We start from the raw sequence: 24,969 nt of genomic DNA, 5'->3' as shown, positions 1-24,969 counted from the left end.
AATTTTGGACCTGGGTTCACTTCCACATTTTCTTGTGCATTAAACACACAAACATTATTATACTGCAATGGAAGCAGCTCTGTGGCTAAGACAAGTGGCTTTCTTGATCGTTATATTCATAATAAAATCAAGTCAATTTTTTATCCCAGTAGAAAATTTAGCATAGAAATTTTACCTTAATTGAACCAAATTTCAGAAATTTCTGACAAATCTTAAATTTCAGCAAGGCAATCCAACAAGACTATGAGATTCTGGGTAGGAAGGGCCTTGGGGCACAAAGACCCAGAATGGGTTTCTCAAAAACAAGTCAGGCCAGATGAATCTCATTTCTTTTTTTAGATAGAGTTACAAGGTTGGTAGATCAGGGGAATGCAGTGGACTTAAGTGCATCTTGATCTCTGTAAGACTTTTGACCAAGTCCCGTGATATTCTTGCAGAGAAGTTGGTAAAATGTGGGCTGGACATGGTAACTATTAGGTGGATTTGTAGCTGGTTGACTGACCAAACCCAAAGAATGCTCACTAATGGTTCCTCATCACCCAGGAAAAAAGTGACAAGTGGGGTACCACATGGTTCTGTCCCAGGTCTGTTGTTGTTCTATGTCTTTATAAGTGACTTGGATGAAGGAATGCCACAGAAGATAGAGTTGGGATTCAAGATTACCTTAACAGATTGGAGAACTGGGCCCAAACAAAATTAATTTCAATAGGGACAAATGTAAGGTTCTGCACTTAGGCAGGAATATAAGATGGCTTGCCAGTAGTACATGCAAAAAGCATACAGGGGTCTTAATAGACCACAAGCTGAACGCGAGTCCATAGTGTGATACAGCAACAACAAAAGGCTAGTGCTATTCTAGGCTGCATCAACAGAAGTACAGTGGTGCCTCGCAAGACGAAATTAATTCGTTCCGCAAGTTTTTTCTTCTTGCGAGTTTTTCGTCTTGCGAAGCACGGTTTCCCATAGGAATGCATTGAAAATCAATTAATGCGTTCCTAGGGAAACCGCCTTCAGACCAGGTCCAGGGACAGTCTGTCCCCCGACCTCTTCTGAAGGCTGGGGGGGGGACAAGGGCTTTTCTTCCCACTGCCAGCCTTCAGAAGGCTGTTCTGAAGGCTGGCGGTGGGAAGAAAAGCCCTTCTTCCCACCTCCCGCCCCACAAGCTCCGGGGACAGGAGGGCTTTGCTGCCGACCGCCAGCATTTTAAAAGCACCTGCTGTCCCGGGGCGATTTTAAAATGCTGGCGGGCGGGAGCGAAGCCTCCGCTGTCCCGGGGAGATTTTAAAATGCTGGGGGTCGGCAGCGAACGCTTCGCTCCCGCCCGCCAGCATTTTAAGATCGCCCGGGGCAGCGGAGACTTCTCTGCTGTCCCGGGGAGATTTTAAAATGCTGGGGGTCGGCAGCGAACGCTTCGCTCCCGCCCGCCAGCATTTTAAGATCGCCCGGGGCAGCGGAGACTTCTCTGCTGTCCCGGGGAGATTTTAAAATGCTGGGGGTCGGCAGCGAACGCTTCACTCCTGCCCGCCAGCATTTTAAGATCACCCGGGGCAGCGGAGAAGTCTCCGTTGTCCCGGGAAGGCAGGCGGGGGGGAGCAAAGACTTTTGCCCCCCGCCGGCCTTCAGAAGAGGTCCAAGGCCGGCTGTGGGCGAAAGTCTTTGCTCCCGACCACCAGCAATTTAAAACAGGTCCCCAGAGATTTCCCTATGGGTTTTCGTCTTGCGAAGCAAGCCCATAGGGAAATTCGTCTTGCGAAGCGCCTCCAAAACAGAAAACCCTTTCGTCTTGCGAGTTTTCCGTCTTGCGAGGCATTCGTCTTGCGGGGTACCACTGTATTGTGTCTAGCTCAAGGTAAGTAATAGTACTGCCCTATTCTGGGCACCACAATTTAAGAAGGACACCGTATTGACAATCTGGAACATGTGCAGATGAGGGTGACCAAGATAATGAAGGGTCTGGTAACCAAGCCTTATGAGGAATGGTTGAGAGAGTTGGGTACATTTGGCCTGAATAAAAGGAGACTGAGAGGAGATATGATAACCACCTTCAAAAATCCAAAGGGCTGTCACATGGAAGATGAATCAAGCTTGTTTTCTTCTCTTCTGGAGGGTAGAACCCGAACTAATGGATTCAAGTTGCAACAAAGGAGAATCTGACTAAACATCGGAAAGAGCTTTCTGGTGATAAGAGCAGTTTTATTGACTAAAAATAGTTATTCTTGTACAAAACAAGCAAACACCTGGGTTGTGACAGTGTATAGAATTCTGATCTACTTAAAACTGCATGCTAGCGTTGGCCCACACATCCATGTGCATTTTCAAAAAGCAACATAGGCACTGAAAAAATGCATTTCAGAAATTATCTAGAACTGGATAAATAAAGTTGTCTTTGAACAGGTAGTAAGCCAAACTTTGTCCAACACCAACCATCAAAATTAGGCCTGAACCTGTAAATAATACAAGAATATGTTAGATTAGTATTAGGAGCGGCTAGCAAGAATTTTAAAATACCTGTTTTGCCATGGAAAACAGCGATGTTTTGAGAGGCATATATTTGGTTGGGCTGTGTTTCAGGGGGTTTTTGTTTACAGAGCAGACAAGTAAGGGGGGGATATGATAGAGGGGTACAGAATTATGCAGTGTGGATAAAGTGACATGGGAAAATGTTTTCTCCCTCTTTCTCAATACTAGAATTTAGGGCAATCCAAAGAAGCTGAATGTTGGAAGGAAGTACTTTTTCACACAGTGATGACCACCGGCTTAGATGGCTTTCAAAGAAGATTGGACAAATTCATAAAGAATAAGGCTGTCCGTGGCTACCAGCCACATTAACAATGTTCTGCCTCCACTGCTAGAGGCAGTATGTCTCTGAATACTGGCTGCTGGCTCTCACAGGTGGGGAGAATGTTCTGATTTTGCTTCAGGGGTTCCCATAAGCATCTGGTTAGTCACTGTGAGGACAGAGTGCTGAGTTAGATGGGCTTTTGGCCTGATCTGACAGGGTCTTTTTTATTTCCTATGCTTTATAAAGATAAAAGGTAAAGGGACCCCTGACCATTAGGTCCAGTCGTGGCCGACTCTGGGGTTGCGGCACTCATCTCGCTTTACTGGCCGAGGGAGCCGGTGTACAGCTTCCGGGTCATGTGGCCAGCATTACTAAGCCACTTCTGGCAAACCAGAGCAGCACATGGAAACGCCGTTTACCTTCCCGCCAGAGTGGTACCTATTTATCTACTTGCACTTTGAGGTGCTTTTGAACTGCTAGGTTGGCAGGAGCAGGGACCGAGCAACGGGAGCTCACCCCGTCGCGGGGATTCAAACCACCGACCTTCTGATCAGCAAGTCCTAGGTTCTGTTGTTTAACCCACAGTTATAGCTGTGCTATTTTGGATAATTAAATCATAACCATTTAACTCATACCTAAAGCTGCCCACCAGTGCAATGTCAGCGGGAATTCAGACATAACTGCAAAACAAAAAGTTACATTTTAGGATTAATGTCAACATGACAAAAATTACAATATTATATCAAACAACACCATAAAACCACAGTCACTCACACCCCAGTGCTAGAAACTGAGATATGAAAGCCAGGAGCTAAATGGCACCTTAAGCCTAGGTTATGGGCACAACAACGGAATGTCTAGGTCGCTTTTTTATAAGAATACAAAGCTGAAAATGAATGAACTGCAGCTAAAATATTATGTTCATTTTTCACATGGGGAAGCTGAAAAAGGTCCTCCTTTCCTTCCACTCTGAAGTTTTAATCTGAAATCTTAGGCGCAATACTGCACCCAGAGCTCAGAAACTGCTCATGCTAGTGAAATTCCATCGCAAAATGCACCTAGAACAATGGGAGTTTCGAACACTGCCACACCCCACTAGACATATGTAAAATCAGCTGTGCAGCAGGTAAAGGAATAAAGGAAAAATCAGAAGGTTAAAATGGGCTCCTGGTAGTTCATTTACAAGTGTGGGTCACTGCCCAGCAGTGCAAAATCAGCAGGAATTGGCTTGTTCACACTAGGAAGTTCCCATCAGGAATTTCCAAATGCAACAGAGGGGTCACATCATCAGAGTTGATCCGCTTATCAATGCTGTCAGTGTGAGCCTGTTGGAAGTCAATTTGCAGCGCTGTCTTGAATTCAAACTACATCTGAAAACAGAATTTTCCCTCTGCAGATAGCGCCAGGCTCAGGGTTGCTTGCAATGAGCATCCCCAGAACAATCCTGCAAAGAAGGCTAAGCAGGGAGAACCTAATGGCTGACCAAGTGAAACTTCGGCAAGAGCTCAAGAGCTCAAGACACAGAAGCAAGGACAAGCTAATAATCCAAGGAGTCCTTGTAAAGCCAAAAGCATCGCTTTAAAAAAACTGGGGTAGTTGTTGTTTTAAATCAACAATACTTCTTTTTCTGTGGATTTATTAACTAAACAGCATACGTACCAGCCGCAGTTATGGTGATGTGAATGACTGTAACAGTCACTGCATAATCCCAAACCCATTCTTCTACAACCAAGACAAAGAGCAGTCCAGAGACGAGATAGGTTATTTCCAGTGACACTAGAAGAACTAAACAAACAGAAAATGAGTTACAGTAGTGGATGGGAAGTTGTATCCTATGGCTGCTGCTAAATTATCCACTGCTTGGCAGTTGTATTTATCCTCAGCTCCAGGCTCAGTTTGCTAAGCATTCTTTGCAATTAAGGAGGCATACAAAGTTGCTATGGGAGACACGTATCTCTTTCATTCAAGGCCAGCTCTATCATTAGGGAGAAGTAAGCAGACGTTCCAGGCAGTAGACAGCAGAAGGCAGGGAAATGGAGCTGCATTTACCCTGTGGCCCCCTAAGCCAGGCTGCTGTCCTTAGGTTTGGTGGAAGATGCTGTTCCAGAGCCAGTATCGAAGTAACATCTGGCTACCTGTCTTGACTTTTGTACATGGTCTAGGGGGAGACGCCATCTTGTCCTTTGCCTCAGGTAGAAAAAAAGTCTTGCACTAGCCCTGCTTTAATTTATGTGTATGCTTTGATTTGGGGAGTCTGAATTCTAGCCACATGCTAGCACAATGAAATAATTCCCATGTGCTGCCTGTATCGATCTGGAAGTGGAAATCCATAGCAACATTTTTAAAGGGATTTTGGATTTCCTCTGGTGATCCTCTTAACACCTTACACACCATGCCACATGTCTGCAAGACTGCCTTTTCAGCCCCACCATCTAAGATAATAGCAAAGTAAATACTACCAGGAGGTCACCTTTACTTTCAATCCAAAAGTTTGGAAGATGATGCTTTTCAAGGAAGGAGGTATGGTACAAAACAAAACAATCCTGAGGCAGCAGGACATCTTGAATTGTCTATGGATGCTGTACCCCTCAAAGGGGAGCAGAAAGATACACTACACACCACATGACTTCTCAATAACTTAGGATGGCTGACAGTTTGCATATGAACAAATTTTTGCAGACAGATTTCATTGTGACATTTTAAACACCATTAATATGTTTTTAAAGTACATATTGTTCTGAATGTGGCAGGTTTTCATAATTGCCGCTGTAATTTCCCCCGCAAAAGTATTTACTGTAGTCTCCTGCCTGCCATGAACAAGATCCCATTATGCACTAAATTAAAGTAGTTTATGGGTACTTATTGTTGCTTACACCAGCAGTAACCTCGTGAAGGAAATGAACTTAAAAATTTACACAGTTAAATGTTGCCTTGAGCAGTTGGTTCTCTATCAAGACCGAAAGACAATCCACCTTATCCTTCAAGGAGCTGATCCTTCATCAGCCAAAATTAATAGTAAACATCCACTGACTTTAACAAAGACAAAGAGGTTTTTGAGTGATTAAATAAGATCCATAGTCTTTTTATATCCATTCTTTTACTCTCTGCCATAACTGCAATAAGATCTATGAAAAGGTAAGCAATAATACTTTCCTGATATTAATTCAGAAGTGTCCCTCTAATTTATTACTCAGACCTTCAGCAGCTGCTCTGGTCATTACTGTAATTAATCTACTGCTCTCCCGGAGATAACCCTGGACTTAACTGGCTTCCTTTACCCGCACCAGCATTCAGGAAACCCTAGAGACTAGGAGAAGGGAAGGAATCGAGGGCTCAGTGCTTAGTTTCACAATCTAGTCATTTCACCTCTCTTTCCTCCTCCTCCTTTAGTCTCTAGGATTTGGGGGAAGAAGGAGAAGCAAGAAAACCTGCCATCCCACAATCCCATCCAACTAATTTTACTGAAGCTGGCTCACATGATTTACATGAAGGATGAGACAACGCATGGTCAGAAGAAAGAGCTCTTCTACAGTGGAACAGACTACCTCAAAAAGTGGTGGGCTGTCTGTCATCGGAGGTTTATAAGCAGAGGTTGAATGGCTGTATGTCAGGGATTCTTTAGCTGTGATTCCTGCAATGCAGGGAGTTGGGACCCTTGGGGTCTCTTCCAACGCTACAATTCTAGGATTAAGACAGGTAAGGCCACCAACTTGCTGAAGCTAAAGCACGGCAGGGTCTGGTCAGCATGTGGATAGGGAGCTTCTAGGGTTCCATGAGGAAACAAAGGAGGGATATAAATGTAAGACAATAAGTAGGAAGTGTTAAAGTCTCAAAAGTGGACTTGTGGTTCTGCTTCTGTGAATGGGAAAAGCCCTAGCTTCCAAGCCAGTAACATTTGCAGGCAATACCAGATGGCCCCACTCGAACTCGCTCCAGCTGAGTCGCTGCTACATGCTAAGATGGAGACAGGGAGGCTGGCGTGGCACAAATCCAATCCAGTGCTCCAGTGGAAACAATCCAGTTCATTCACCTCACTGTCCTCTCGCCCTTCCTCTTCTCTCTGCCGTGGCGTGCTGTAACAACTCAACTGGATAGAGGTCAGATAAGCAGTGCAGCCCCACCATGCCATTCACTACTTTCTGCAGCGTACCAGCTCCCCTTTGTGTAATATATGTTGAATCAAGGACAGACTAGGCAGTATGAGGAATTCATGACTGCTGCTAGTAAACAAAGCCCTGACTGCCATCATGCACAAAGTCCCTCACTCCTTAGCTCAATTTCATTGGCTGCCATGTGGTGATGGTGGGGACCAGGACTCTGAGTTCAATGAAGGCACATGTTTACACCAGGTGTTACATGGGACACACAATGTCTTATCTTGACCTTGAGGTAAAAATAAACCCATTTAAATCAAACCATTTCCTCAAAAACCTTAAACTTTTTTTACTTTTTTTAAAAAAATAGGATATACTCATAAAAATCTTGAATGGCTTAAAATCATAAAAGGTTTTTTTAAAAGCACTTTCTATTATATGCTTCTGCTCTGAGACATAGATAAAATTATATTATCTGGTTTTGGCTACACAACTATGAAAGGTAAAAAACAACAACCTGCTCTTCAAAAACAAGTTTATATCAAAGTGGAATTTGTCTATAATAATCACCATTTTCCTGAGTTGCACGTGGTCAACCCTATTTGCATTATGACGAGATTGGCAATCCTAAAATGATTAGCTGCTTTATTCAGAAATCCACAACAACTTAGTGAAGTTGCTTTAAAACTTGGCACAAATCTAGAAAGCGGTGCTGTTGGTTATTGGAAAAGTGTGGCATGGGCGCAGTAAAAGACCTGTGGACTGGAGAGAGGATCTATAGACTACAATGCTATAATAACCTAGAGAATACAAGTGGGTAAGCAGAGGTCAAGAGTGATGGAATGGTCATATTAGTGCAGTATGTGAGCAACTAGCACACAGAGGTAAATGAAGAGAATGAAGCTGCACATTTGTGAATTCTGTATTAACACAGATGCGGGTAGAAGCTGACAAAAGACCTTAGGGCCACTATTGATGCTGCACTGGTTAATTTTGCCATGAAGCACTAATTGGGGAGCTGACACGCCAATTAAGAGGGCTACGACTACTTTAACATTTATCTCTGTTCTGTGATCTGCCAAGACAGATGACTCGAGTACTAAAGCACAACATATGTAGATGCAAGCTCAGTTACTCCCCCATTAACTGCTGGCTTCATCATCTTCATAATGGGGTCCTGCTCCAATCCCTTGGCATCTTTTCTGTCTAGACACATTTCCCTCAGTGGAACACCCATTTGAAATGAGGCCCTGAGGGACCAAGTAGGGCGCAGTGTTTGCCCCAGTGACTCCATCTGAGGATAACCACCTCAGAGAGAGGAGAAAGAGGGAGGGTGCTCTGAATTCCACAGCCTCCTAGTACAGGAAAAAAACAATCTAACTGGTTCCAATATGCCTCAGAATATTTAAAAGGTACAGGACCATGACCTTTGGTTGGGAGGTAGAAAACCTAATTTAGGATGGACCACAAAAACCACTTCCCCCACATTTTGAGGTGAGACCCATAAGAAGAGTGGTCTTGGGACTGCTCAATAGCTGTCGATCTGTCAGGTCTAAAAGAGCCAGAAATCTACAGCTCTCTGTGTTGCAGCCCTGTTTGGTGAGTTACAAGGGCTTTAGCAGGGTGGTGAAGTCTTTCTACCTGGCTCTTGGGACACTCTCCAGGCCAGCTACACACTCTCTTTCTAGGTTAAACCTCTCACGACTTGTGCTTCATATCCTCTCTGGGTTTTTTGCCTGGCTGGAATGTGTCCTTGTTACAATTATTCTTGCCTGCCTGGATAGAGAGGGGTGTGAGAGTGTGTTTAGAAACTAGCCCACTGTACAAACTTAAAATGTGCAGTTTTTTTCTGGCCTAACCAGAGGACTGCCCAAAAGGCAATGTGACCTTTAGACTGAGAAAGGTTGCCACACGTAGCCCAGACCCTCTAAGTGTCCTTATTTTCCAGGGATGTCCCTAATTTAGAGAAGCCATCCCGGTTTCTGATTTGATCCCACTTTTCCTTAGCATGTCCCTATTTTCATTGGAGAAATGTTGGAGAGTAGGGAGTTATCCAACCTATGAGCTATCTGAAGGCAATCCTGTATAGGGAAGTTTTTTAAAAAATGCTTAATGTTTTCTTTTGTGTTTATATATGTTGGAAGCTGGCCAGAGTGGCTGGGGCAACCCAATAAGATGTGTGGGATATAAATATTAAAATTATCATTATGGAATGGGGCATCTCTATTTTCATCAGAGAAATGTTGGGGGGGGTATGGTAGCCTACAGATGTTGCAGTCTTCCCTAGACACTACAAGCTGTGGTGCTCTTACGCTCCAGAGTAACTCTGCCAGCCAGGAGGGCCATTGGCACCTCCTGACATGCAGGGATTGTAAAGGCTTCAGAATCAGATTGACAAAGTGCTGATTCTATTATCCAGCTACCAGCTTGTGATCTCCTGGCCTTGGACTCCTGGTTTCCAACTTTCCTCCAGTGCTATTTTCAGTTCCTTTTACCCAAGCCTATAAAAAATGGTCTCAACAAGTGTTTGGAGGCAGGAGGGCCTCAGAAAAAGATGCTTGCCCAAAGCCATCATGCAAATTCATATTTAAATCTCTGTTACTGCTTGCCGGGGGCAGGGAGGACCCAGTGTATGCTAGAACATCATATCAATAAGACTGAGATGAGATTTGTATGCAATAAGTCACTTATTGCAATTACACATGGCTTTGCGGCCAGCCCCCACCCCAAGTAACTAAATCACCTCCCTGAATGTTATTTTAATCTAAAAACAAATCAGTAGCATATCTGCTCACATTTTCTGTTTCCGTAAGTGTTTGAGATGTTTCTCAAAACAATTTACATTTTAAAAGGTTTCATTCATAGCGATTTAGCTTTCGTTTAAGGAAAAAAGACCATAAAATAACTAAAATGTATGTATTTAATGTAAATCGCTCTCTTTTAGCACAGAATGGGAGCCATAATAGCTTTATAAAGAATCACAGCCAAGACGATTCACAGCTTATACAGCAACAGGAATCCACAACCAATCCTAGCTATTTGATTAGTATATCTGAATGATACATGTGCTTTCATATACCTGCTTAACATTTCATGCTTAACAAGTTCAGGTGTGAGGAACTTGTGGCCTTCCATATGTTGCTGCACTTCAACTCCCATCATGCCTGGCATTCGGCCATACTGGTTGGGGCTGACAGGACTTGGAGTCCAGAAACATCTGGAGGACTGCTGGTTCCCCATCCCTGGTGTGTATGAATGAAATCTTGGGTGTATGCCTTCATAAATGGGAACCTCCAGACCCACAATGTTCAGAACCCTATTTCCTTTATTCATCTTTTTGTGGGCCTGAACCCCTTGCTTTGGGATATGTTCTTTTGTTTTACATGACAGGAATATTTCCATATGAACTAGGAATGCTGAGTAATTGTGAGATGTGTTAACAATATTATCAGGGCTAGCTCTGGGTGGGCATCTCAAGTAGGGTCTCAAATGTGAATGCCCCCAACTGAAAAGTCATACATACAGACCTCTGGAATCACATTGCTGGAGAAGGCATTGTAGGTCATCAAGAAATCTGCAGCTTAGGAATCCCCAACATGTGGCTTTGCAGCCTCTGCTTGAAGAACTCTCCATTCTCCACCTCAGTAACTGGTTCCACTGTCAAACTGCTATGTACTTTAGTCTTCACTAATTTTTTTTTAAAATGATTTCAGCTGTTTTAGTTGTTGTTTTGATGTTTTATTGTTGCTGCGTCTGCCACCCAGGGCTCCTTCAGGAGGGTGGGATATAAACTGAATAAATAAATAAATACCATTGACTTGAAATTAGTAATGCCATACAATATAAAATTATGAAACCATGAAGCAGATATGGGGAAACCTCGGGTTCAGGAGTCAAATGCAGGCCTGATGGTCTTACTGCGTGGCCCTCACAATTTCCCCCAGACTACACAATCCCAAGCCAAACCTCTCACGAGCCCTGCTTTACACCTTCCTTGAGTGTTTTTGCCAGGCTGAAATGTGCCCTTGAGCTCTCATAATGTCTCTTCCTTGCATGTGTGAAGGATAGAGGGCTGTGTGTACAAACTACTCTACTGTACAGAGGTAAAATTCACTTTGTTTCTTTCCTCACTTTTGCCTATGGCCCACAGAAGGATTACCTGAAGGGAATTTGGCCCTCAGTCAGGCTGAAAAGGTTTCCCCAATCCTGCTAACCCTGCTATAAGATGATACGATCTGTATAATACTTAAACTTCATTTTAAAAATTCAAGTGTTTGAAGTATTTCAATAGAGAAACCATCTAAGAATAAGACCATCTTAAGAATAAGGACTTCAAGGAAGAACATTTACCTAAATAATATGAGTGAATCCATGATGGGCTGGTCTTGAAATCAAATGGTGCCAGTCCATCCAACATCTGCAGCCTGTGAAGAGTTGGACAATTTTAAAGTTTATCCCAGTACAAGAAACTTATGATACTAAATCAGGCAAATCATTGTGCATGTGTGCTGATTTCCTAAATTCTTTTAATGTCTTGCTAAAGCAATTTTAGCTAATTGTTCTACTTTTCACAGAAGATGTTTTAAAAGCCATTATGTATTTTACAGTGAATTCAAGAATCCACTCTGTATGCTTATATGGACACATTTAGCTACCATACTATCTTTTATTATGCTAAAGAATTCCACCCAAAGTATCTGAGGCCATGTTTGAGCAAAATGTTGTCAGCATTGCACTACATCTGTAGTCACATAGTCATTCATTCATTCATTCATTCATGATTATTGCCAAAGTATTCCTACCTGAACGCTGTGAAACAAAAGCATAGGACCACATAATACACAGAGTAGAATATGATCACACATAGTAGGAGATTGAGCAAAACAATCTGTAAAGGAAAAATGACATGAAGCTCACTTTCAAATTATCCAGAAAACAATAACTCAGCAGTAAGACACCTTACCCTAAACTATTATTATTTATTATTATTATTACTTTAGTACATTTATGTCCCTCTTTTTTCCTATAATGCAGCTCAAGGCCATCTGCATAGAATTTCTAAGCAACCTCATATCCAAGCACTGACCAGACCTAAACCTGCTTAGCTCTCAGATCTTTCCCTAGATTCTATGATCTTGCAAGCAACACTATGAGGTAAATCCCCATTAGTGCCATTTTCCGTAAGGGTATTGAGGCTGTGAGAAATTGTGCGATTACAGATGTCAGTTTACTAAATGTCAATTTACTACAATAAACTCTTGATAAGCTTGTCCATTTTGAACATTTGAATATTACCTTCTCCTGCTTGCCTGGATTTCTGATGAAGCAAAAACGTGTGCTGGATTTTCATCCCTGTTTGCTAGGGCAACATAAGCTGATGGGAAACCCTGTGCACAGCTTGTTAAGCTACCACTTTGTAGGACCCAATGACTCATTCTTGTGTTCATGGCTGAACAGAGTCTTGAGCCAAGGCCCAAATCCCACAACAACAATTTGTTCTCCATCCACCTCATCTCATGTCTGCAAACTTCATGCAGCAGACCAAATAAAACTCTAGTTGTCACCACACTAGAAACGTTACAGTTACTTGGAGAGAATCCTGTAAATGATAATAAAACGTATGTGAAAGATTTAAAGAATGAACTCTCTATAACCGGATGCCAAAAGGCTATTTTAGCTTAAGGTTACCAGTTGTCCCCGGTTCCCAGGGACAGTCCCCGGATTTACAAATCAGTCCCCTGACAAAACACATCTATTTAGTAGGAAGTTGAAAAGTGTCGCCGGATTCATTGGGGGAAAAAATCTGGTAACCTTATTTTAGCTGGTGGCCAAATGCTCTGGTCCTGATCCAAGACATCACTTAATCACAGAGTGACTAGTAAGCCTATATGTCAGGCACAGGCAAACTCAGCCCTCCAGATGTTTTGTGACTACAATTCCCATCATCCCTGACCACTGGTCCTGTTAGCTAGGGATCATGGGAGTTGTAGGCCAAAAACATCTGGAGCGCCGAGTTTGCCTATGCCTGCTATATGTCTTGGTATTCTACGTGCCTCCCATCCCTGCTGCCATATCTGGTGGATTTCAAAAACTTGGTTCTGTTTAGAAATAATAATAAAATAATCCAGCATACTTCAGTGATTTGTTAGTCACAATTTGGCTTGAAGCCAGTGCTTTTCTTCTGGGGGGTACACATACCCCTAAACATTTTTCAAATCTAAGTTTGACCTCATTGAAGGGCAGTATTTCAATATGAGTAGGAAAATGAGAGTACCCCTAAACCTATATATAAATATATATAATAGAGAGAGAGAGAAAGAAAGAAAGAGAAAGCACTGTTTGAAGCTATTCTATTGAAACTTTTAGAACTACACCAGATCATGAGGACTGGTGGCATTTTATAACAGTTTCTGTACAAAGAGCAAATAATTATGTTTCAGGAGCTCCAGACAATGTTAGAAAACACTTTCAAACTTTACATATATATTTTTTTAAATCCTCTTTATGTCCCAGCAGTTGTTATCAATGCTTTAAATTATTTCCCACCTGCATCACTAATTTTTTTAATGTTTTTTTTTTTCAAGAGTCAAAGAATGACAAAAGTATACAAGACAGCTTATTGGAGTAAAGGCAATGGTTCTTCCAAATACCTGCCATATGTCACATATAGCAAATTCTACGCAATGACCTTGAGTTCAATGCCAACTTGATTTTTGTTACCTTAGTCTCAGCAATTTTTATCTTGAGAGCCATGTACACATGATGAGCAAAAGAGCAGTGATGCAGTTACATTTCTCATACCAATATCAGCTGGAAGAAGCCTCAATTTTTCACTCACAAAGCACTACTGGGTGTGCAGTGTGAGACGGAGCAGAATAGCATTATTGGATTAAAGTGAACTGGGGCAAAAGCCATCTGTGAGCCAACTCTAAGCTGCTGAAGTCCAACCAGACAATCCTTAGCAGCTCATTAAAAGTCCAAACTGCTTTTCGACATGCTCAGCTAAAAAAAAACCCCACCACATCTTGCACACTTTGCTATTAAGAAACTGCATGTAGCTAGTATTTTCATTTTTTCCATTTTCTTTCTATTGTGGGTCTTTGATATCAGTTCACAGAGGAGGCACGACTGTCCTGTTTTTGATTTCTTTTGCAAATCATAACATACATTTACTATAACCATTTACAATGAACATGTATGTGTATATATGTGTCTGTACAGACACACACACACACACACACACACACACACACAAAGCTGCCTTGTGTTGAGGCCATTGATTGATCTCACCTGGTCCTGTCTTATGCTGACTGGCAATGTAATTCTGAAAACCTCCTGATCTGATACAGGAGCTTATTTTCAAATGGGAAATAGCAGGGACTGAACAAGGGACCATCTGCATATCAAGTATCATATTCTCTGAGCTATGGCCCCTCCCTGAGGCCATAACTGGAAGTAAACAATAATCAGCTGTAATTGAATTCTTTTTTATCTAAAAGCAAATACTTTTTTATCATATTTAGATCAGAAGTACTTAAATGTGTAAATATTGTTTTGCCAAGGTATTTTGACCCACTGTTGTTTTCTTTAGAAAGAATGGTACGTCCCCCCCCCGTCAACTGATGAAATATCACTTATCTGTGAAAGCTTATGCTACAATAAATTTGTTTAAAGATGTTACAAGACACTGCTGATTTAGCTTAACAAAACTAACCTTCTAAATTTGGATTTGGTGTTATTTTTTTATTTACAAAAGATGCCATAAATAACAACATAAACCAGTCAGCATGACTAAACCGCTTCTGGCGCAACGGAACACCGTGACAGAAACCAGAGCGCACGGAAATGTTGTTTACCTTCCTACCACAGCGGTACCTATTTATCTACTTGCACTTTGACATGCTTTCAAACTGCTAGGTGGGCAAGAGCTGGGACAGAGTAACGGAAGTTCACCCCGTCACGGGGATTCGAACCATCGACCCTTTGATTGGCAAGCCCAAGAGACTCAGTGGTTTAGACTACAGCATCACTCGCATTCCCAGTAAACATGACCAATGGCTAGGGATGATGGGAGTTGTAGTTCAGCAACATCAATGGGTCCAAAGGTTTCCAACAACTGCTCTATAGCCATTTGTCCTTTGAATTGTGCCAGTTAATTTATGCACAAAAATTTATGCCATTATAAATTGGTTGGTCTTTAAGGAGCCACTAGACTTGTTAATTAATTAATTGTTTCAATCAGTTCATATACCACTTAACAGCATTGTTTCTAAGCAGTGTACAATGAGGATACAAAAGAGATACAGTAGAAATAATATCAGAGGAGAAGGAGAAGGAGAAGGAGAAGGAGAAGGAGAAGGAGAAGGAGAAGAAGAAGAAGAAGAAGAAGAAGAAGAAGAAGAAGAAGAAGAAGAAGAACAAACAACAACAACAACAACAACAACAACAACAGCAGCAGCAGCAGCAGCAGCAGCAGAAAGGTTTTCTTAACATGTCTGCTGAAGTAAAAACAACAACAACACAAAGCTGTTCACCAAGCACCTGAATTTCCACGGGAGTGAGATGGGGGCTGTCTGATCTCAGCCGGAAAGAGATCCACAGAATTAGGCCCACAATACTGAACCCATGGCTCCTGGTGGATTTGAACTGTGTGCCTGAGCATTTATCCATACACACACAGTAGCTTTGATCTTAAATGGGCATAATTTAGTTCACAGAAAGAACATTTACCACTTCTCTTCCCTAAGACCACCCATCCGCATCTCCAAGCCTCTCTGGAGTATTGGAGAGTCCTTCTGAACAGAGGGCTGCTGGAGAAGTCAATAATTTAAAATCAGGTGGGAGTCCACCTGAGTTTGGGCTCCCTTTCTGCACCCCACATGCTGGGTGGGGGTGGGGGCTGATGTTCCCTCCCTGTTTGCATTTCACAAAATGTACCTTCTCCTGCCCACCTGCACTTCAAGCATGTGAAAATAATTCTGTTCCTTTTTGACCTTTGTCAGCTTTTGTTCATAGGTGCTGGGTTCGCTGCTGCCTGCTGTTTGCAATGCTTTCCATATTGATTGAAATCAATTGCCTTTTCAAGTCTTTGCTATTAATGATTACGGTACAAACTCCAGGGAAAGCTTAGACAGGCAGAACAGCTGTTTTAGGCTATAATCCAAAACTTGAGTATTTTGAAGTAACTCTATTGATTTTGGAGGAACAACTTCAAGAGTAAATGACTGAGGATTATGCTCTTTCTGTTTCTGAATTTGAATGAAAGAGCCTGAGTGCTTATTGTTGTTGCTTTTTTGATAGCTTTTAAATCACTTTGAAATGCTTTAGGATGCATAGTGAAGTCTGCTGTACAAAAAAAAACCCCTTGGTTTGTGATATTACAATCATATGAAGAATACCCATAGGCTGTTACTGTTAAGTTGTGGGTGAACATATCAGACGACACAGCAATTCTTCAAACAGCTCTCTTTTATTCACAGGCCAGAACAGAACTGAACTGAAGGGTTCAGTCAGCCTGCTTATATAGAGCTCCAGTACAACATAACTGTAACGATTTTCTAAAACTATCCAATCACTGAACGTCACTTTCGATCCCTTATTTGCATAACTATCTACAGTATCCCCTTGCTGGCCCAGGGGGAGAACTTCAGTACATAACAGTTACTAATATTAAAAGCTTAACATAATCTGCAGGTATGATGGATCTGTGCATGGGGCTGTAGCTCAGCAGTAGAGCCTCTGCTTTGCATGCAGAGAGTCTCAGGTTCAATCCTTAGCATTTCCAAGTCGGACTCGAAATAACTTCAGCAAGCCTGAAACCCTGGAGAGCCACTGCCAGTCAATGTAGACAGTACTGAGCAAGATAGACCAATGGGTCTGACAAGATGGACCAATAAGACAGCTTTGTTCCAGCAAGAAGGTGTTCCTTCTCATAATTCTTAAGCTTTCTTTATATCCTGTCATCACTTGAGGGCACAAAGCAACCAATTTATTGTGTAGATATGCTGAGCCAGTGGTGCTTTTACTTCTCAGAAACTTTCTGGATAATCGAGCAGAAGAAAAAGAGTATGAGCAATCCTTAGAAACATTTGTTTCATAATTTGGTCTCTATTATTGGCATTACTCAGCACACTATAGTTTGTAATAAACTATTTCCATTTTGTTATCCCGTAAGATCAATTGCTTTAGAAAACCCTTGACTAGACCAGAACTAACTCACTGCAGATGATATCAAAATAAAAGTCTAGGTTAGGTTGAATAAATGGTTTGAGTGGCATAGTATTAATTGAGATGGTGTTGAGGCATTGCCAGAAGCTGAACTCTAGGTCCATATTATTAAGAGTCTAGGACGGGCTTCCTCAACCTCGGCCCAACCTCCAGATGTTTTGAGACTACAGTTCCCATCATCCCTGACCACTGGTCCTGCTAGCTAGGGATCATGGGAGTTGTAGGCCAAAATATCTGGAGGGCTGGGTTTGAGGAAGCTTGGCCTAGGATTTGGAAGATGGAAGAGGAGACAATTTAAATCCAGGAAGTGTTGAAACTTTTAAGCAGGAAAACCCAGAAGAGTAGCCTACAGGAGTTTCTGAGTGATACCCAGCATCAGCCATACTAAGAGTAAACCCAATGGACTTAAGTGGATTGAAATTAATGGGTTTACTCTAAGTACAAGTAATTTTGGATATCATCAGGGCTGGCCCAATACCTTTTGGCACCTGAGGCGAACCACAAAATGGTGCCTTCCTTCCCGCCAGGGAAGAAGGAATGAGTGAAGATCTACATCAGGAACAAGAGGGAAATAAAGACTTACATTGGGCCCTGATGCCCCTATGGAAGTACTGTCTATGGAAGTTGCCTCACAGGTGGGCTGGCCTTTGACCAGCAAGACTTCAGGCACTTATTATACCTAGCCAATCCAGAAGCAGTTTTCTGCTAACGTATTAATGTCAGGAATCCTGGAGGTGCCATACCAACATATTTTCTGTAGAAAATGGTTGCATTGAGTTATAGTCTATTCTCTCTCTCTAAGGTCTGGTGAAGTTATTAGCATAGTCTTTTAATAACAGTATATCGCAAAGGCAAAGCTGGGAGACTACAGAGCAAATATGTTTGTAAAAGAACAGCATGATTAAGAAAAAAAGCCCTATAAGAATATAAGTTTATGAAGTGGGAAAGTTGTGTAGACAAATGAAGTTAAACCTAACGGGCAGTATTCAACTAAGTTTAACTCAGAATGGACCCACTGAAATTAATGATCATAAATGAAATCCATTAATATCAGTCTCCTCAGATTAAAACTTAGTAAAATACCACCCTTCTCTATGATGTCATGTGAAATGCTAAGAATCAAATGGAAAGGTCATTTGAATACGGTACGTTATTGCATACCATGATCGCAGCAGACCTGCAAGTCAAAATTGTCTTGCTTGTGTTCAAAAGAGCTACCACTAGAGGGCAAACATAACTGATCAGGTTAAATATCCAAGTGACTTAAGGCAGCAGTACTTCCCACAACTAGGCCACGCTAGACATATTGCATCACCATTCCCCTAGGTGTATTTCCACAAAATGATGTCAAGGCAGGAAAGAATTTGTTCATTTAAAACAATCTTTCACTGTCAGCGTATACATATGAAAAAACTGTTACGTTCATATATATGTTGTTGCTTCTCTCTCTGACCTCTTCATTGGAGTGACTTCAGTTGCATTCACACAAATATTTTAGGCCAGGACTAGGGAATCCATGCCTCTCCAGATGTTGGGCTACAGCTTCCATTATCCCTGACCATTCGCCATGCTGGCTAAGGCTGATGGGAGTTGAAGTCTGACACTATCTGGGGAGCCGCAGGTTCCCCACGCCTGATTTAGCCTGATATAGTACTGTTCTAAGGGATCTTATCATTTGTGAGCTAGTGTAATGTTGTAAGCACCTTTAGTCATGCTATTTTTTCTTTTCTCCTCTAAATTTATTCAAAGTGTCTCTGTGCTGAACTTGCAACTGCTCACCTTTCAAAAAGAAAATTTTATTATTGCAGTTTTGGAGAGGCTATATAAAGATTTGCATTGCTGAAGGAGTGAGAGCAATATCCAGAAATATTTTGTCAGTGATTCCTACCCCTAATAGTTTTGTATTTTGGGACTATTGCTCATATCTTCCTGAATATAATAAATTCTTAATGTGATGTTCCATAGATTGCACGTGCTATACCTTTAAAGGCTCATTCTCCCTCTGAAAGAATTCTAGGCACTATAATTTACCCCTCACAGAGTCACAATTTCCAGCAACCTTTTATAAACTACAGTGCCCAGAATTCTTTGAGGGGGTGGGGGAAATGTGCTTTGAATGTACTTTAAAGGCAAAGTGCACACACACAGCCTTAAGGTAGCACTCTGAGCCAACTGCAGAGAAAAGCAACATTTCTGTATGGAACATTTAAGGCTAATATTGTGGTGATGGCTTGCCTTTTACAGATTAGTGATCTGGTCCATGAAAGTTTCTGCCACAATTCATTTGTTAGTCTTTAAGGTGCTACAGAATCTTTGCTGTTTGTTCTTATACGAAATGAATCACAAGATTATTGCTTAAAACTGCCAAAAGCTTTTTTGGAATTAGCTAGAACAAGGCAATCTTTGTAGGTTTTGCATGAATAATATGGTTATTTACTGACAACCGAAACAGGGAAAAGTGCTGCTGTTTTCAATAAAACTTACTCCTAGGAAAGTGTGCATAGGAATGCAGCCAGTGCAGTTTTAAATGGTTGTGCTTTTCATTTTAAATTTGCTTTGGATTTCAAATTTCACTTTAGAATCCGCTGAAAACAATTTGTAAAAAGCCCAGGACTGTACAGATGTTTCAAATTTTGCTACAGCATCTTCAGTAAAAATTTCATTTCATTTATTAAATTTCTATCCCACTCTCCCTAAGGAAACACCAAGCAAACACCAAGGAGGTAGAACAATACTACTAAAAATAAAGCAAAGTATATTTAAAAGATTTTAAAACATCTAAAAGCATATAAGGCAGTCACATTCCCTCACAGCTAATAATGTCAAGGTTGCCAGGAACAGAATCTTTCAGCCATCAAATGCCTGGGTAAACAGGAATATTATTAAGTTCCTCCTGAAAGTTCATAGTGAGGGAGACAGATGCACCTTTACAGGGAAGGCATTCCATAAGTGAGGTAGTTCCACTTAGGATCTTCTCACAGGTCAGTGCCAACTGGGCAGCCTCTAGTACCACCAATAGCCCCACCCCCATGCCAATTATATGGCCCAGGATATTTGATATTAGGAGAGGTGCTCTTTTCGGCATTTGGGTCCCAAGCCATTTAGGACTGTATGCTTGTCCTGGGGACACGGGTGGCGCTGTGGGTTAAACCACAGAGCCTAGGACTTGCCGATCAGAAGGTCAGCAGTTTGAATGCCCCCGACGGGGTGAGCTCCCGTTGCTCGGTCCCTGCTCCTGTCAACCTAGTAGTTTGAAAGCATGCATGTCAAAGTACAAGTAGATTATTAGGTACCTCTCCAGCGGGAAGGTACAGTGGTGCCTCGCAAGACAAAATTAATCCGTTCCGCGAGTCTCTTCATCTTGCGGTTTTTTCGTCTTGCGAAGCACGGTTATTAGCGGCTTAGCGGCTATTAGCGGCTTAGCGGCTATTAACGGCTTAGCGGCTTTAAGAAAAAGGAAACAAACTCACAAGAACTCGCAAGACATTTTGTCTTGCGAAGCAAGCCCATAGGGAAATTCGTCTTGCGGAACGACTCAAAAAACGGAAAACTCTTTCGTCTTGCGTGTTTTTCGTCTTGCGAGGCATTCGTCTTGCGAGGTACCACTGTAAACGGTGTTTCCGTGCGCTGCTCTGGTTTGCCAGAAGCAGCTTAGTCATGCTGGCCACATGACCCAGAAGCTGTATGCCAGCTCCCTCGGCCAATAAAGCAAGATGAGCACCGTAATCCCAGAGTCGGCCATGACTGGACCTAATGGTCAGGGGTTCCCTTACCTTTATGCTTGTCCTGACATTGTCCTGAATTGGCTTCAGTAGGTCACCAGCAGCCAATGCTGTCCTTTCTGGACTGGTAACATATGGTTCCATTGGGCTTCCTCACTTAACAACCTAGCAGTCGCATTTTGCACTAGTTGTAGCCTCCAAAAAGACACGAATGGTCTACCTCCCGTCTCCCATTACATACTTTCCTCTTCCCAATACCTTGGCAACAGGGACTCCCTGAACCTGTCCCACCTGCTTCCTCTGGTCCAAGCGCATGGTGCTGTTGTGATTTAAAAATCACATCCACAAAATATCCAGAGCAAATTTTCTCCATGTCTCCTCCCAAAGTGAACTTCCTAACACATTGGTTGTCTGATGATTGGTGAATGACCATGGCAAATACTTCAAACTATGGAAAAAGTATGCAAACAGGATCCTTAGAACCAAGGGCACCATCTCTAGGGGCCCTGGGGGCCTGAGCACCCACAAAACATTTCATCGCAGGGCCCCCGATGCAACTTCTGATGCCTCACAAACCACCGGAAGTCATGAGACCTCAGAGATGCTGTCCAAGGCCACCGGAAGTCAGGTTCTGAGGCCATGGGACATGTGACATCATGACATCATGCTGCAATGTAATGTCATGACATCACATTGTGCATGCTGGGTACCCATAACCTAGGGCCGAAGTCGGCACCCCTGCTTAGAGTCCAGCGATTCTCATACTCTGGGCTTTTTTCAGCTGGAACTTGCTGGAATTCAGTTCTCAGGTGGGCACCATTGCTAAGAGAATGAGGGAGGTGTTCGTGGTGAGTTCCGGCACCCTTTTTTTAGGGTGGCCTAAACACTGAAGGCCACAATATTACACGAGTCCACTCACAGAGGGAAGTAAATCAAAGATGTACAGCTTAATTTGGTCCTACATCTTTTACGGAAAAAATAAAAGAAAGATTGTGAGGAAAGAACCATGTTGATAAGCCCTCTGCAATACAGAACAACACGAACTCAATGTGTCAGAGTGATATCAGGATAGGAGATAGGTTGGTCATGCTCTGTACAAGAACTGATGCTGTTTAAAACATTTAGATAGAATTTACTCACGGGGGGGGGGAGTTGGAGTAATATCTCAGTGTAGAAGAAAAACCTGAATAGGTTGTTTTTCTGGTATGTGGAGTTTGACTAAAAAGTTATCAGAAAACAGAAAGCTGCGTCTTTGGAAATGGCAGATGGAGCTAATTTGGCAGATGGAGCTAATTTTGTCACATTGCAAAACTGAGTGACTCTGAGTTGGTCAACCTGACATACCTTTCAAGGTTGTTGTTATGAGGATAATAGGGGGAATGAGATTATTTATGTTACCTTGAGGAATAAAAAGAATGAATAATCTAACACAGAGCTAAGCTTTCTTGATTAGATGGTGATTTCTTTCTTTTAACCAATCAAAACCAAGGTTATGAAAACAGTTACATTATCACTATCAACTGAAGTCAATTCATGTTAATGATAAATAATTAATATTGAATAAAACAGGCTTCACTGTATGTACATGAAAAGCATGATGTACATACTAATATAATAAACTATCTCAGAAAGTATGGGGAAACTGCAAGATCAGCAGTTAAGTACTTGCAAGGAGTCCACACATTTATGCACACACTAATTAAAGTGCTTTGAGCCTTTCTTACACTATTTGTGTGCATGTGAGTACGAGCTTAATGAAAATTTTTGAATGCTCAGAAATCCTATTGTTAATGCAATGGAGGATGAAGCAAGATGGTAGATTACAAGCCTATTTTAACTTTCATATGCTGCTGTTGTCACTTGTGATGCTTTACCTAAAGCAGGTGACTGGCCCTCCATCAAATTTGAGCTGTAGAGATTTAGTTCTAAGCAAGTAATAGAGCATTTCCCCTTTTTTAGCTGGAGGGGTCAAGAGAATCTTTACTACAGGAGAAATCTTTACTTATGGAGGAAGGGAATGTAATGAGCTAGAGCTGATAATTCAAGCAATTTTCAAACTATATGTGAAAAGGCCCTTAGGGTATATCTGCATTACAGACTTAAATTGGTTTTGAATAAGAATGGTTTCCTCTGTGGAATTATAAGAACTATAGGGGCTAAATTCCTATAGATTGGGGTAACCAATGCAGAGCTCTCCAAATGTTGTTGGACAGCTCCCATAATCCTTTACCATTGAGCATTACAGCTAATGGGAGTTGGAGTCCAACAACATTTGGAGGTTACCAGGTTGGCTATGCCTGCTTGACACCCTCACAGTGCAGGGAACAGCTGGTACTGCAGTGACATGGGGGGGGGCATCTATCAGCTATGCTGCCTATAATCACAAAAGATTGCTCCAGATTATTAACTGCGTAGGGTTACACCAATATATTTGAGGTGGTCAAAAATACTTTAGAACAACACAGAGTAAACCTTAGCAACTGCTCCCCCCATTCCAGTAAAAATGCCACATAACCTTCTCTGTCCAATAATGAGCCAATGCTACTCTGCTTTATTTGTTTATTTGTTCATAGATGGCATTACTTATAGCCCCATCATACAAAGTTCTCTAGAAGGCTTACAATACATAAGGTGGCCTCAATATGTCTGGTACTAGTAGATGTTACTGGTGTGGCAAGAGCAACCCTAAGCCAGTATTAACATACAACCATCTTGCATTAGATTGGGACACGGGTGGCGCTGGGGGTTAAACCACAGAGCCTAGGACTTGCCAATCAGAAGGTTGGCGGTTCAAATCCCCCAACGGAGTGAGCTCCTGTTGCTCGGTCCCTGCTCCTGCCAACCTAGCAGTTCGAAAGCACGTCAAAGTGCAAGTAGATAAATAGGTACCACTCTGGCGGGAATGTAAACGCCGTTTCCGTGCTCTGCTCTGGTTCACCAGAAGCAGCTTAGTTATGCTGGCCACATGACCCAGAAGCTGTACGCCGGCTCCCTCGGCCAATAAAGCGAGATGAGCGCCGCAACGCCAGAGTCGGTCACAACTGGACCTAACGGTCAGGGGTCCCTTTACCTTTATCTTGCATTAGGGTATTTCTGCTTCTGCACCAATTTCCTCCTGGAATTGCCACTCTTTGTTAATTCACTCTTATGGAGAATCCACATGTTGTCATTCTTGGCTTCCTGAATGTGTTCTCAAACTTTCTACTTGCAGGGCCCACTTGAGGCTGCTGAAAGTTACTAAGGCCCACCAGTCACAAAATAGTAGTGCAGGGGTAGAACAAGTCACAAAATGGTGACGGATGCAAGAAGACTTTGGTATAACTACAACTGGTAATCACCTTCTAACAATATCTAATCCATCTTTGGAAATTGCTAAATTATTAGCCACAGAGGCAGTTCCATAGGCTAGCTTTCCGCTAAGTACAGACATTTATCTGAGGTATTGTGGCTCAATCTATCTGTTTTTGTCAGCATTTGCTTATCCAGAGGCTCTGAGTGGAGAAGGCCTTTTCTTTCATATTTTTCGCTTCTCACCCCCACATGCCCTTTACAGTATTGTTTAACTGTTTCCTGTAATTTCTTTACCCATTCTCCTTCTACACTAAACTTGTACCTTCTTGTACCTTCTCCTCCCTCTCCCCCCCCCCCGCAATTTCTTTCATTCCTCCACCCTTTTACATCCGCATCTTCCTCCTATATAGCAATAATAACTTTCCTGTCTTGTCCCTTTTCTTCCTATTCCCAGTTTAAGTAATCAACGTCATCATCAGAAGCCACTTTTCCACTGTCCTTCAAGGCCTTCTCTGACTCTTTCCCTCAGGGGAAGGAAACTTCCTTCCTCACCCTCTGCTTGCCACTAAACCTCTAGGTCATGGGTAGGCAAGCTAAGGCCCGGGGGCTGGATCCGGCCCAATCGCCTTCTAAATCTGGCCTGTGGATGGTCCAGGAATCAGCGTGTTTTTACATGAGTGTGTCCTTTTATTTAAAATGCATCTCTGGGTTATTTGTGGGGCCTGCCTGGTGTTTTTATATGAGTAGAATGTGTGCTTTTATTTCAAATGCATCTCTGGGTTATTTGTGGGGCATAGGAATTTGTTCATTTTTTTCTTCAAAATATAGTCTGGCCCCCCACATGGTCTGAGGG

At 42.2% G+C, this 24,969-nt stretch overlaps 1 protein-coding gene and 1 long non-coding RNA gene across 2 annotated transcripts; one reads left to right on the top strand and one right to left on the bottom strand.

Moving 5' to 3' along the window:
- Positions 1-2,240: 2,240 nt before the first annotated feature.
- Positions 2,241-24,969, bottom strand: TMEM244 (transmembrane protein 244). Its single transcript, XM_082216194.1, has 6 exons — positions 23,969-24,969; positions 11,679-11,764; positions 11,227-11,300; positions 4,442-4,567; positions 3,418-3,462; positions 2,241-2,444 (listed from the first exon to the last, which is right to left on the bottom strand). Exons 1-6 carry the CDS (start codon positions 23,993-23,995, stop codon positions 2,350-2,352), a joined length of 453 nt encoding a protein of 150 aa, XP_082072320.1. The 5' UTR covers positions 23,996-24,969; the 3' UTR covers positions 2,241-2,349.
- On the top strand, positions 11,921-14,553 carry LOC309528615. The gene is made up of 2 exons (XR_014217845.1): positions 11,921-12,030; positions 14,468-14,553. It is a non-coding gene; the product is annotated as an uncharacterized lncRNA (long non-coding RNA).

The sequence above is a fragment of the Podarcis vaucheri genome (genome assembly GCF_965113315.1).
Source record: "Podarcis vaucheri genome assembly, chromosome: 3".
Lineage (NCBI taxonomy): Eukaryota > Metazoa > Chordata > Lepidosauria > Squamata > Lacertidae > Podarcis > Podarcis vaucheri.
This window is presented reverse-complemented; position numbering and strand designations above follow the sequence as displayed.